Below are 14,656 nucleotides of genomic sequence, written 5' to 3' on the forward strand. Positions count from 1 at the left end.
GCAAAATCCTAGAAGTAGATATGTTTTGATCCAAGAGGAAGACTCAGTACTCTTTTTTTTTTAATTAACTTGAGTATTTCTTATATACATTTCAAGTGTTATTCCCTTTCCCGGTATCCGGGCAAACATCCTCCCTCCTCTCTCCTTCCTTATGGGTGTTCCCCTCCCAACCCTCTCCCCATTGCCACCCTCCCCCCACCAGTCTAGTTCACTGGGGGTTCAGTCTTAGCAGGACCCAGGGCTTCCCCTTCCACTGGTGCTCTTACTAGGATATGCATTGCTACCTATGAGGTCAGAGTCCAGGGTCAGTCCATGTATAGTCTTTGGGTAGGGGCTTAGTCCCTGGAAGCTCTGGTTGCTTGGCATTGTTGTACATATGGGGTCTCGAGCCCCTTCAAGCTCTTCCAGTTCTTTCTCTGATTCCTTCAACGGGGGTCCTATTCTCAGTTCAGTGGTTTGCTGCTGGCATTCGCCTCTGTATTTGCTGTATTCTGGCTGTGTCTCTTAGGAGTGATCTACATCCGGCTCCTGTCGGCATGCACTTCTTTGCTTCATCCATCTTGTCTAATTGGGTGGCTATATATGTATGGGCCACATGTGGGGCAGGTTCTGAATGGGTGTTCCTTCAGTCTCTGTTTTAATCTTTGCCTCTCTCTTCCCTGCCAAGGGTATTCTTGTTCCCCTTTTAAAGAAGGAGTGAAGCATTCACATTTTGATCATCCGTCTTGAAGACTCAGTACTCTTATCCTACTAAAATACCATATCAATTAAGTGACTGCCATGTGTATAGATTTGTGTTTCAGTCAGCCCTCATTAAAAAAGCATCACCTTCTTGTAGACTATGGAAACTAACACAGAGACCACACACTGGAAAGTTTACAGAGAAAGTGGGAACCCAATTTTAAATGGGATGAGTTCTTTTAGGATCTCCCTCAAGGATCCATTATCTCTATATTAAAGGAAACACAGAGATTCTAAGAGACAGAGGTGATAGATTAAGGAAACAATGCCTTCTAGACATAATTTCATACAAAAGTAAAACATTTTTGAACAAGGTCCCTAGGAAAAAAAGAGAAGAAAATTAATATAGAATTTGTGATAGAATCTGTGAAGTACTATTAAGAACTCAATAGGATTCGAATAATGAATTACTCCGTGGATGATGGTAGAGGTAACCACATTCACTTGAGTGCATTCAGAGGACCTGAGATAGTGCCACCTAATGATGGCACCTATGCACAAACCTGTGTTTCCCTTTAGTATTTTGGTATTTTATTTTAGTAGTTTCTGCAATTAAATGAATATAAACATCCTCCACTTCAGAAGACAGATGTGCTGTGTGTCTTCCATGGATATTAGACACATGTTGTACTCTATTCTCACTCTAAAGTCAAGTCTAAACGGAAGCATGTGCCGTGCACTCACTGAGTTTTGGTGAACAGGATTTCTAAGAGTGAGGAGAAAAAATACTTCTCATGATTTACTGGATAGTACAATTCAGGGGACTTGAACCCTGATCAAGGAGAATCCATGTCTCTGTGAGACCACATTATCCTGAAAATGACTCATTTCTTTTTCTTTTTCATGATTAGGCAGGTAGCAGGCTAATAGCATATGTGTGTGTGTGTGTGTGTGTGTGTGTGTGTGTATGTGTGTGTGTGTGTATACATACATATATATGTATATATACACATACATATATATCCTCAATGAAATTAAATTTTTTCAGAGATAAGTGACATCATGAATAGCAGAGGACCAGGGTAGAAATGACAATTTATGGGGTCAGGTCTTCACATGCTGTAAAGTTGTAAAGGAAAGGCAGCAGAGCACTGTGGGAAAAACAGTCCAAGGAGAGCAATGGACCCAGATGTGTAACAATGTAGTTATCTGCCCAGGGTTTCAACAGAGGTCAATGTGTTGCATTGTTGAGATGGCAGCCCTGTCCCCCTTTGCACGAAATCAGATGCTACTTAGGCTCATGCACTGCTTCCTCAGGAGTTAGCCCTTCCATTAGGTTAATTGTCAGTGTCCACAGACTGCACTAAGCCAACCTTATCAATCAGGCCACTGTTCAGTATTCATTTTAATCTCTCAGAGACTCCTCAGTCCACTCCTTTGTAGCTTCCCATCACACATGTACCTTCTTGCCTTTAGCTGTTTGTATGTAGTGCTTCTAGGTTTCTGGTTTGTGCTGTCTTCACTGTAACCCTCCACCATAGAGCCTATAGTTTGACCAAACACTGACCTCTAACTCCCTCCTTCAGTTAAATCTGTTCCCGATATATACTACATGCACTTAATATGTGAAGGGAGTGTCCCTCTGATTTGTGAGGGCATATCATAAAGTTGCTAAATAGAACACCTTGGTGTCAAAGACCGTATTGCTTGTCCTAGGGACTTATCATATGAGTTTTTAATTAAACTGCTTGCCTATTAAGTATAAGGGTTTTCCATTAAAATGTTAGAGGTGAAAGCTATGAATGTTTACACTTTTTATTGCATCAGTAGCTTCTTTAGTGTATTTTCAAGTGAAATCAATCTTTAACCCTACTCTTAAATACTACTCAAATTACCAAGTCGTGTGTAGTTAGTTAGTAAAGAGAAAAGACAGTTGAATGGTGGCTTCTTTGAATTTCCTTTCTTTGTTTCTATCTTTTTTCTTTTTCTTTTTCTTTATAAAACTTTTATGCTGCTCCCTCCATAAATGTCCATTAACTGGGGCTTTATGAACCACTCCAAATACCTGATAGAAAGGTGATTACCCATTCTTGTGTAGGGCATTTTTGGGAAAACACACTGTATTGGATTCATAACTGTCACCAGTTTGTCACATCCAGAAGACCTAGTTTCATAGCACTGCTCCCTATAATTTGCTTTTATGTCCTTTCTGACTCCCTCTTCAACAACAGTACCTGAGCCTTGGAGGATGTTGTGCTGGTTGATTTTAATGAACTTTCCATAAATCTAGATATAATCTGGGAAGACTGAATCAGAGTAGAGGAATCTTCTCCATCACATTGTCTTGAAGGAAGTCTGTGGGTCATTTTTTGTAATTGATGTTGAATGTCTCCTGTAATTGTAGGTCTTGGTAATAGTCATTGGCACCACTGGGTGGATCATCCTCAGTTGTATAAGAAAACAGGCTGAGCAAACCATTGGGAGGATGGTAATAAGCACTGCCCATTTCTCCCGCACCCCCACTCTGTTCTTCCCTCCCTCCCTCCCCCACTCTTCTTATCTATGGGTGGGTGTGCATGGGCGGGTGAGTGTAAGTGACAAGGCACCTATGTAGATGTGAGCCTGCAACATCTTAGAGTTGCTTTGATCATCTACAAGATAGCAGGTCATCAGGCTTGGATGAAAAATGATCTTAGGTGCTGCGTCATCTAAATGGCCACTCTTCTAGGAATTTCTTCCCATTAACATTCTTTTCATTAAAAAAAGAGAAGGGTTTCTAATATTTCTGTCCCTCTCTAAATACATCAAATCTTGGAAAATATTAAGGAACACATAAGGCTGTGCGTGTACTTTAGAGGTAGTGTGAGTTTGCTTCACACATGGAAGGCAGCTCTCTAACAGTGAAGACAAGCATGACATTTTAAGGTAACTAAATATTTTTAGTACATTCAATAATTGTATAAGACACCAGGGCCTGATGCTCAAGTTCCTGATTTTTCTTTATTCATTTGTGTCGAGAAGAAGTCAGTGTGTTTTTCCTGTTGTTTGAAATGTTTCCATATGTTGTATGTAAAGATATAGGCTTATAGCAATCTTTGTTAGGAATGTATGAAGATTTCTTATACCCCAACAAACAAAGGACAGATTGGGCAATGGATTTCAAGACATTTCTTCAGAGACTTCCAAAAATTTCACTGATATATTTGAAGATGCCCAGCTAGAAGAACATAACAACCAGAAAAGTAAGAGCTTTTGTGACAGACCCTGCTCCAGGTGTTCAGGCCACACATGAATATCGAGCTGCATATCTGCTACACATGTACTGGGAGGCCTAATTCCAGCCCCTGTATGTTCTTTGGTTGGTGGTTCAGACGCTGAGAGCCCAAAGTGTCCAGGTTAGTTAACTGCTGGACTTCTTAGGGAGTTTTATTACTCTTTTTCTTTTCTTTTTTTTCGGAGCTGGGGACCGAACCCAGGGCCTTGTGCGTGCTAGGCAAGCACTCTACCACTGAGCTAAATCCCCAACCCTGAGTTTTATTACTCTTAAGGGCAATAAGCTCTACCCACTGTTTAGCTGTGGATGTCTGCATCTGTCTGAGTAAGCTGTTGAGTGGAGCCTCTCAGAGGACAGCCATGCTAAACACTTGTCTGCAATTATAACAGAGTATCATGAAATGTCAAGGATTGGTGCTTGCCCACGGATGGGTATCAAGTTTGGCTAGTAATTAGCTGTCTATTCCCTCAGTCTCTACTCTATCATCAATTCCTGATTTTTTTCTTTCAGTTTGTTTATATGGCAGATAAATTTGATGAGTGTTTGTAAACTGAACCATTCCTGCTTCCCTGGTATAAAGCCTATTTTCCAAGTATTCTATCTAGTTGTTTTGTAGAGAGTTTGGTAGCTCAGTTCATAGAGCAGGGGAGTGTAGTTGACAAATACATTTTATAAATATTTTTTATAAGTTTTTCATTTATATATAACATATAGTATAATAAAATGATATATATATTCATTTTATGAGTGTGTAGGTTAGTGGTTGAGCACTTGTGTAGTGTCTATAAGTGCAAAAGCACATGTGAGACTGTAAAGGAACTGAGAAATAGCAACCTTCTATATTACTGTTGGAAGTATAAATATCAAATGGTTCAGCCTCAAGCACCTGAATGTGCACAGAACTTATAATAGACAAAAGGGAGGAACCCCAAGAAGTACAGCGTGATGAGTAGGTAAACAAAGTGTGGCATATCAATACAATGGACTAGTATCTTACAATGACAAGATGTATTCATAATAATCCTAAAACAGAAATAAACATTACAAACCTTACATTCTGTGAAAATAGCATTTTTAATGGCCAAAAGCTTTATTTTTATATTAAATGATTTCATTTCTATTAAATACTTAGAATGAACTGGTTAGTGGTGACATATGCCTTAAATTCCAGCACTCAGGAGTCTGAGGCATGTAGTTCTCCATGAGTTTAAGGACAGCCTGGTCTACAGAGTTAGGTATCAGACAGCCAGGGATGCTACACACACACACACACACACACACACACACACACACACACACACACACACGCACACACACACGCACAGATATACGGACATACATGCACATACATACACAGACAAATAGACATACAGGCACTCACAAACTCATTCTTGAAAATAACTCGCCCACATACTCACTCACTCACTCACTCACTCACTCACTCACTCACTCAAAGGAAAGCCTCAAAAATGAGGCAACAAAAAGAAATCAATCAATAAAACACAACAACTGCAGCAGCAGCAGCAGCAGCAATAGCAACAACAAAAACTAACAGAATGAGAAACCTAAAGCAGAAGTTAGATTGGGTTCCAGCCTGTTTCCTCATTAATCAAAGGGCCTCTCGGAAAAGAGTTCATATTATGGGCTATTGCAATGGCATTGGAGCTGTACACGACCTGATTTTAAGGTTCTATATTTGAAGGTCATACTTCTATCATCAAAGAGAGATAGTAGGAACTGGTGCCTAAAAAGTTGATGGGGGTAGGCTGTGGAGGAATAAAGAGTAACTTGTAGGGGTTGGGGATTTAGCTCAGTGGTAGAGCACTTGCCTAGCAAGGGCAAGGCCCTGGGTTCGGTCACCAGCTCTGGAAAAAAAGAAAAAAGAAAAAAGAAAAAAGAAAAAAAAAAGAGTAACTTGTAATGGCCACAGGGTTTTGGTGAAAGATAAATTATTTTTTTTAAAACCAATAGAGTGATAGGGACATAATTTTAATAAAATACTAAGACAGCACTACTAGATTATATGCTTGGAAGTAATAAACTTAGCACATAAGTTTACTACATACCTGTGAACCTATTATTATTGAAAGATTATGCTTCTTTCCTATGTGTGAATAATTTGCCTACATATATGTGTGTGGACTGTGTGCATGTCTGGGCCTGTGAAGACATAAGAGGGGTCTAGATCACCTGGAATTAGATTTGAAGATGGTTTTGGGCTTCCACATAGGTGTCATTGTAGGTTGCAGGGTTTGTAGGTGACAGATATTGAGGATTACCTTTGCCCTCCAGTAGCAGACAGGGTACCTTCCAGTATTATGAACTCTGGTTAGTAGGGTGAAGAGTCTAGTTAGACCCCGGCTCAACCTCTCCCACTGTGATGACAGAAGTGTTACCATCAGAAATCAGTCCTGAACATCAGATTGTGTAGACCAACCAATAGTCTTGACACAAGCCTGTGACAGTTGAGGCTTCCTATAGGACCCTATGGTTAATGACTCAGCAGTTTGTTACCCATTCCTGTTACTGGAGGTGAAATTGTGTGGCACAAGATGTCTAGGTGGAGCCTTCTGTCTGCTGCTAGTTTTTTTTAAAATTTTTTTATTTTTTTTAACTTGAGTATTTCTTATTTACATTTCAAGTGTTATTCCCTTTCCTGGTTTACGGGCCAACATCCCCCTAATCCCTCCCCCTCCTCTTCTTTATGGGTGTTCCCCTCCCCATCCTCCCCCCATTGCCACCCTCCCCCCAACAATCACGTTCAGTCTTAGCAGGACCCAGGGCTTACTGGTGATCTTACTAGGATATTCATTGCTACCCATGAGGTCAGAGTCCAGGGTCACTCCATGTATAGTCTTTAGGTAGTGGCTTAGTCCCTGGAAGCTCTGGTTGCTTGACATTGTTGTACATATGGGGTCTCGAGCCCCTTCAAGCTCTTCCAGTTCTTTCTCTGATTCCTTCAATGGGGGTCCTGTTCTCAGTTCAATGGTTTGCTGCTGGCATTCGCCTCTGTATTTGCTGTATTCTGGCTGTGTCTCTCTGGAGCGATCTACATCCGGCTCCTGTCTGCCTGCACTTCTTTGCTTCATCCATCTTATCTAGTTTGGTGGCTGTATATGTATGGGCCACATGTGGGGCAGGCTCTGAATGGGTGTTCCTTCTGTCTCTGTTTTAATCTTTGCCTCTCTATTGCTGCTAGTTTTTGTCTCCATATGTATTCCCTAAGCATATATATATATATATTTTTTTTTTCCTATTTGGCAGCATATATTAAACTATTAAACTTGGCATTTTTGCTTTTGTTGGCTGAGAGAAGTGTAGAAGAAACCCACAAGGTTTTTGGAATAGGTGGATTATTGTCTTTTAAGGTGACTGGCATTGACAGTTGTGGGAAAAAAATAAATATAAAATAACATACATGTATTAATAAATCATGTCAGGGAGAAAAGTTCTGAGACAGAGGTCATAGAAACCTCATGGAAATGTAAAGAGAAGTGGCCTTCATCCTGCACATGCTTGGGCCGTTTTGAGACTGTCCATTCTAACAAGTGCTGGAGGACTCCTCCCCCGATCCATGTACTTCCGGTTCCTGGAGCTGATGCGGGCATTCACCAAGATGGCGGTTGTGAGACTTGCTCCGTCTAGTCTCTCCAGTGTGAGTGGACCCCACATCAGTGGACTTCCAGAACAAGCCCGATCCTTAAAGGCTTTGTGGTCTCACGGGGCTGTCTGTCAGAACCAACAACTGCAGGATGGAGCTGCGGTCATCTCCACAAGGACTTCATCTCCTCAAGAGGTAAAGGGGCAGCGCGCAAGTCTGGAGTTTAGGAAGGAAGGATTTGGCCTGTGATACACAAGGAGCAAAGGCAGCCCTCACATACGTCCCCTGTTTTCCTGCCTCATTACAAACAACTCTGGAGCATCACATAAATCAGTCATCAACCTTTCTACAAGGGCTCACAGAAGACATCTGAAGCAGATGACACCGTCTCTGGGAAGGTAACTTACTACTTCTGAGATAGAATCTCACTTTGTGGGCAGCCTGGTCTACAGAGAAATCCTGGCTCAAAACACCAAACCAAACCAAAACCCCAAAAACATTAACAGAGCCCAGGCAATCTCACAAGTCTCTGCAGCACCATTTGCCAAACAGCAAGTCAAGGCGTTCTGCTGCTCTCCCTAGCTGCTTGTCTCTCTTCAGGATCCCTAAGCATCCTTTTCATGATGGGTACCAGGTGACCCATGATTTGAAGACACAGCCCAAGCCTGGGGACTCCTGAGTTTATACCTGCTAAATGTTCTTAGTCATATGAGACCTCCACCCTGTGGGACAGCAGCTCCTAGGCCTTAATGAAACTACCTAATTTTATTTTTATGTATAACTTAAGTTGTGTAAACATACAAAAAGACACACAGATACAGACACACACATGCACGTGGGCAAACACACACACACACACACACACACACACACACACACACACACACACACAATCGTTTTGCCTCTGTGTATTTTCTGTGTACCATGTGTGATAGAACCTGGTGCTGGTTCCCCTGGGACTGCAGCTATAGACAGTTGTGAGCTGCCCTGTGTGTCCTAGCAATCAGAACTGAGTGTTCTTCAAACCAAAACTAGAGCTGGTCACAGCCATGCCCCCATGTAGATTTTCTTTTTGTTTTTCCTGTTATTGTTATTTTTGCTGTCTTTTCCTTTTTTATTAGATATTTTATGTATTTACATTTCAAATGTTATCCCCTTTCCTGCCTCTCCCATCCTCCCTCTATAACCACCCTGATTCCCTGAGAATTTCTTAATATAGAGCATTAATATTAATAGACAGCACTGGAAAATTTATCACAAGACAAATTGTCAATTTTAGGGCAATATCAATAATGAATATTAGATCAATATTACCTGTTTGCTAATGGATAAAAGACATATTGAACAGGAACTGTGACCATGTTCCCCTCACAGAAGGTGAGTGAGGACCTTCTGTTCTGTTGATTTTGCACTGATATACATGTGAAGGTCAGAGATTCCCGTTGTTTTCCTCTCACTTTCCAGTGCCCCACACATGTGGAGCTAAGTGTGTACCAACTGACGGTTGAGCCAACTGACGGTTCTGTTCTGCCACATTGTGGCTTCTGAGGACTATACTTAGGCTATCAGGCCTCCCTGTGGGTTCCACCCCTGGTCCCTCTGATCTGGAGACAAACTTCACTCACCCACATCCCTGGTGTGTTTGATTTACTATCTTGGAGCACATTGATATTCATACTTGCAGGCAAGTAAGCCTTGGGGATCCCCTTTTTCCCCACATCTACAGTTGGGTTTTCAGGGTAAAAGTTTTACCAAGTGAGGTTTACCAACCACCAAAGCACTTCATAATTTTTCTGTGCCGGGGGTGGGGTGGGGTTCCTTTTCTTTTCTTTTCTCCGTATTTATTAGATTGGGTGTTTCTTATTTACATTTCAATTGTTATTGTTATTCCCTTTCCAGTTTCCAGGCCAACATCCCCCGAACCCTTCCCCCTCCCCTTCAATATAGGTGTTCCCCTCCCCATTCTCCCCCCATTACCTCGCCCCAAGAATCCCATTCATTGAGGGTCCAGCCTTGGCAGGACCAATGGCTTCCCCTTCCACTGGTGCCCCTACTAGGCTATTCATTGCTACCTATGAGGTCAGAGTCCAGGGTCAGTCCATGTATAGTCTTTGGGTAGTGGCTTAGTCCCTGGAAGCTCTGGTTGCTTGGCATTGTTGTTCATATGGGGTCTCAAGCCCCTTCAAGCTCTTTCAATCCTTTCTCTGATTCCTTCAACGGGTGTCCTGTTCTCAGTTCAGTGGTTTGCTGCTGGCATCCACTTATGTATTTGCCATATTCTGGCGGTGTCTCTCAGGAGAGATCTACATCTGGTTCCTGTCAGTCTGCACTTCTTTGCTTCATCCATCTTATCTAGTTTGGTGGCTGTATATGTATGGGCCACATGTGGGGCAGGCTCTGAATGGGTGTTCCTCCTGCTTCTGTTCTTAACTTTGCCTCCCTATTCTAGGGGTGGGGGGATTTTTATTTGATATTTTTTGTTCCCATGTTATCCCCTTTCCTAGTTTCCCATCCATGAACCGCCTATCACCTTGCCCCTCTCCCTCTTCTATGAGGGTGTTCTCCCACCCACCACTCACCCCTTCCCACCTCCCTGTCTTATTATTCCCTTACACTGGGAGGTAGAGCCTTGGCAAGACTAAGGGCTTTTCCTCTCATTGGTTCCCAAAAGGCCATCTTCTGCTACATATGCACCTGAAGACATGAGTGTGTCAATGTGTACTTTGTACATGGAGGGACATCTGGGTTCTTTCCAGCTCCAGGCAATTACAAAAAGGGTGCTATGATCATAATTTGAGCATGTGTCCTTGTTATATGTTGCAGCCCCTTTTAGGTATATGCCCAGGATGGGGTATAGCTGGGTCCTCAGGTAGTACTATGCCCAATTTTCTGAGGAACATGCTAAGTAATTTCTAGAGTTGTACCAGCTTGCTCTCCCACCTACAAGGAGGAGTGTTCCTCTTTCTCCACATCCTCACCGACATCTGTTGTCACCTGAGATTTTGTTCTTAGTCATTCTACTGGTGTGAGGTGGAATCTCTTCATTTTCTTGATTTGCATTTCCCAGATGATTAAGGATGTTCAATAGTTCCTTAGGAGCTTCTGGGCCTTTGATATTCCTCAGTTTAGAATTCTTTGTTTATGTTTGCACCTCCTCATTTTGTAATAGAGCTATTTGATTCTCTGGAGTCTAAACATAGATTTCTTTGTATACGTTGCATATTAGCCTTCTATCAGATGTAGGAGTCGTAAAGATCTTTTTTCTAATCTCTTTGTTTCCATTTTGTCCTAATGACAGTGTCCTTTTCCTTGCATAATCTTTGCAATTTTTTGAGGTCTCATTTTTTGATTCTTGATCTTAGAGCCTAAGCTATTGGTGTTTTATTCAGGAAAATTTCCCCAGTGCCCATGTGGTCCAGGCTCTTCCCCAATTTTCCTTTTATTATTTTGAGTGTATCTGCTTCTATGTGGAGATCCTCAATTCACGTGGACTTTAGCTGTGTACAGGGTGACAAGAAAAGATTGATTTGCATTCTACATGCTGACTGCCAGTTGATTCAACAGCATTTGCTGGAAATGCTGTCTTTTTTCCACTGAATGACTTCAGTGTCTTTGTCAAACATCAAGTGACCAAAGTTATGTGGGTTCATTTCTCTGTCTCCAATTCTACTCCCTTGATCAACCTGCCTGTCTGTGTACCAAACCATGCAGTGTTTATCACTATTGATATGTAATACAGCCTGACGCCTGGGATGGTGAGTCTCCCAGAAGTTCTTTTATTGTTGAGGACAGTTCTCACTACCCTGGATTTTTTATTATTCCAAATGAATTTGCACATTCCTCTTTCTACCTAAATGAGGAATAGAGTTGGAACTTTCATGGGAATTACATTGAATCTTAGATTGCTTTTGGTCAGATTTCCATTTTTACAATTTTAATCCTGCCAATATGTGAGCATGGGAAATCTTTCCATCTTATGAGATCTTGTTCAAGTTCTTTCTTTAGAAATTTAAAGTTCTTGTCAAAGAGATCATTCACTTGTTTGATTAGAGTCACACCGAGGTATTTTATATCATTTGTTACTGTTGTGAAGGGTGTCATTTCCCTAAGTCCTTTCTGAGCCTGTTTATCCTTTGAATAGAGGAAGGCCGTGGACTTTAGTGCTAATTCTTCAAGGTTTTCTCCATTTAGTTTGATATTGGCCACTGGTTTGCTGTATATTGTTTTTACTATGTTTAGGTATGGGCCTTGAATTCCTGATCAATCCAAGAATTTTAAAATGAAGGCTAGCCCTCACTTTTTACTTTACATATATTATAGTTTTTATTGGATGGAAGATTACTTAGATTTGTGTTGATTGTTGTAATTTAACAGGCTCCACAGACATTGTTGTCAATTTCGAATCATTCACTAACTGTGAGCACACAGTGGCATTACTGGACTAATTAAAGTTCTCTAAGTGCCAGGAGCCATGTGGAGCTAGACAGGTTTAGTGTGTCAAGAGGGTCAGCTAGAAGCCCTGTTGGAGGCTTCCAGCCTATCCTACAGTGCCCGTATTCAAAACAAACAAAGAAAGCAAAATCTCATAAATGAGTTAGTCAGTAAATAAATAGTGTGATACCTAGAAAAGCAACACACGGGTGTCAAGCTTCTCTTTGGTTGCTGGTTTAGTCTCTGGGAGCTCTGAGGGTCTGGATGGTTGATGTTGTAGTAATTCCTATGGGGTTGAAACTCCTTCAGCTCCTTCAGTCTATTTTATTTTTCTTCTTCTTCTTCTTTTTTTTTGATTGGATATATTTCTTTATTTACATTTCAAATGTACATTCCTTTCCCATTTTCCTATCCATAAGCCTCCTATCCCCTCCTCCATTGCCATAACTGTGGCCCTCCCATTCACTCTCCCATTCTATACCCCCAAAAATTCCCCCGTTCTGGGGTCCAACCTTGGCAGGACCAAGGACTTCCCCCTCCACTGGTGCCCAAGAAATGATATTCCAACTCTGCAACATATGCATTTGGAGTCCTGGGTCAGTCCATGTATAGTCTTCGGGTAGTGGTTAGTCCCTGGAAGCTCTGGATGGTAGGCCTTGGTATTCTTATGGAGTTGCAAGAACCTTCAGATCTTTCAATCCCTTCTGTAATTTCCCCAAGGGAGTCCCGTTCTCAGTTGAGTGGGTTGGTGCTAGTCTTCACCTCTGTATTTGACATGCTCTGGTTGTGTCTCTCAGGAGAGACCTATATTTGGTTCCTGTCAGCATGCTCTTCTTAGCTTCATCAATCTTACCAAGTTTTGGTGGCTGTATATACATATATATATATATATATATATATATATATATATATATATGGCACATATGTGGGGCCGGTTCTGAATATCCATTCCTTGAGCGTCTACTGTAACCTTTGCCTCCATATCCCTTCCTATGAATACTTTTGTTCCCCATTTTAAGAAGGATTGCAAGCATCTGCAGTTTTGTCATCCTTCTTCTTGAGCTTCATGGGTCTGGGGATTGCATCTTGGGTAATTTGAGCTTTTGGGTTAACATAAAATTATCACTGAGTGTAAACCACGTGTGTTTTCCTGTGAATGGGTTCCCTCACTCAGGATGATATTTTCTAGTTCTTTCCATTTGCCTATGAATTTCATGAAGTCATTGTTTTGGATAGTGGGGTAGTATTCCAATGTGTAGATGTACCACATTTTCTTTTTTTTTATTTTTATTTTTAATTAACTTGAGTATTTCTTATTTACATTTCGAATGTTATTCCCTTGCCTGGTTTCCCGGCAAACATCCCTCTAATCCCTTCCCCTCCCCTTATTTACGGGTGTTCCCCTCCCCACCCTCTTCCCATTGCCTCCCTCTCCCCAACAATCATGTTCACTGGGGGTTCAGTCTTAGCAGGACCAAGGGCTTCCCCTTCCACTGGTGATCTTTCTAGGATATTCAATGCACCTATGAGGTCAGAGTCCAGGGTCAGTCCATGTATAGTCTTTAGGTAGTGGCTTAGTCCCTGGAAGCTCTGGTTGCTTGGCATTGTTGTACATATGGGGTCTCGAGCCCCTTCAAGCTCTTCCAGTTCTTTCTCTGATTCCTTCAACGGGGGTCCTATTCTCAGTTCAATGGTTTGCTGCTGGCATTCGCCTCTGTATTTGCTGTATTCTGGCTGTGTCTCTCAGGAGGGATCTACATCCGTCTCCTGTCGGCATGCACTTCTTTGCTTCATCCATCTTGTCTAATTGGGTGGCTGTATATGTATGGGCCACATGTGGGGCAGGTTCTGAATGGGTGTTCCTTCTGTCTCTGTTTTAATCTTTGCCTCTCTATTCCCTGCCAAGGGTATTCTTGTTCCCCCATTTAAAGAAGGAGTGAAGCATTCACATTTTGATCATCCATCTTGAGTTTCATGTGTTCTAGGCATCTAGGGTAATTCAAGCATTTGGGCTAATAGCCAGTTATCAATGAGTGCATACCATGTGTGTTTTCTGTGATTGGGTTACCTCACTCAGGATGATATTTTCCAGTTCCGACCATTTGCCTACGAATTTCATAAAGGCATTGTTTTTGATAGCTGAGTAATATTCCATTGTGTAGATGTACCACATTTTCTGTATCCTTTCCTCTGGTGAAGGGCATCTGGGTTCTTTCCAGCTTCTGGCTATTATAAATAAGGCTGCGATGAACATAGTGGAGCACGTGCCTTTTTTATATGTTGGGGCATCTTTTGGGTATATGCCCAAGAAAGGTATAGCTGGATCCTCAGGCAGTTCAATGTCCAATTTTTTGAGGAACCTCCAGACTGATTTCCAGAATGGTTTTACCAGTCTGCAATCCCTCCAACAATGGAGGAGTGTTCCTCTTTCTCCACATCCTCGCCAGCATCTGCTGTCACCTGAGTTTTTGATCTTAGCCATTCTCACTGGTGTGAGGTGAAATCTCAGGGTTGTTTTGATTTGCATTTCACTTATGACTAAAGATGTTGAACATTTCTTTAGGTGTTTCTCAGCCATTCGGCATTCCTCAGCTGTGAATTCTTTGTTTAGCTCTGAACCCCATTTTTTAATAGGGTTATTAGTCTCCATGCGGTCTAACTTCTTGAGT

The 14,656-nt window shown here is 41.7% G+C and overlaps 1 protein-coding gene across 3 annotated transcripts in view; it reads left to right on the forward strand.

Moving 5' to 3' along the window:
• Nucleotides 1–7,574: 7,574 nt before the first annotated feature.
• Nucleotides 7,575–14,656, forward strand: part of Poteml2 (POTE ankyrin domain family member M like 2) — a 464,489-nt gene continuing 457,407 nt past the window's right edge. For 2 of the 3 annotated variants that reach the window (NM_001433322.1, NM_001433323.1), the window contains 1 exon segment: nucleotides 7,575–7,954. In NM_001433322.1, the coding sequence (NP_001420251.1) occupies nucleotides 7,935–7,954 (20 nt within the window). In that variant the 5' untranslated portion in view covers nucleotides 7,575–7,934. 3 annotated transcript variants of the gene reach the window in all.

This window comes from Rattus norvegicus, chromosome 16 (genome assembly GCF_021556685.1).
Source record: "Rattus norvegicus strain SHRSP/BbbUtx chromosome 16, alternate assembly SHRSP_T2T, whole genome shotgun sequence".
NCBI lineage: Eukaryota > Metazoa > Chordata > Mammalia > Rodentia > Muridae > Rattus > Rattus norvegicus.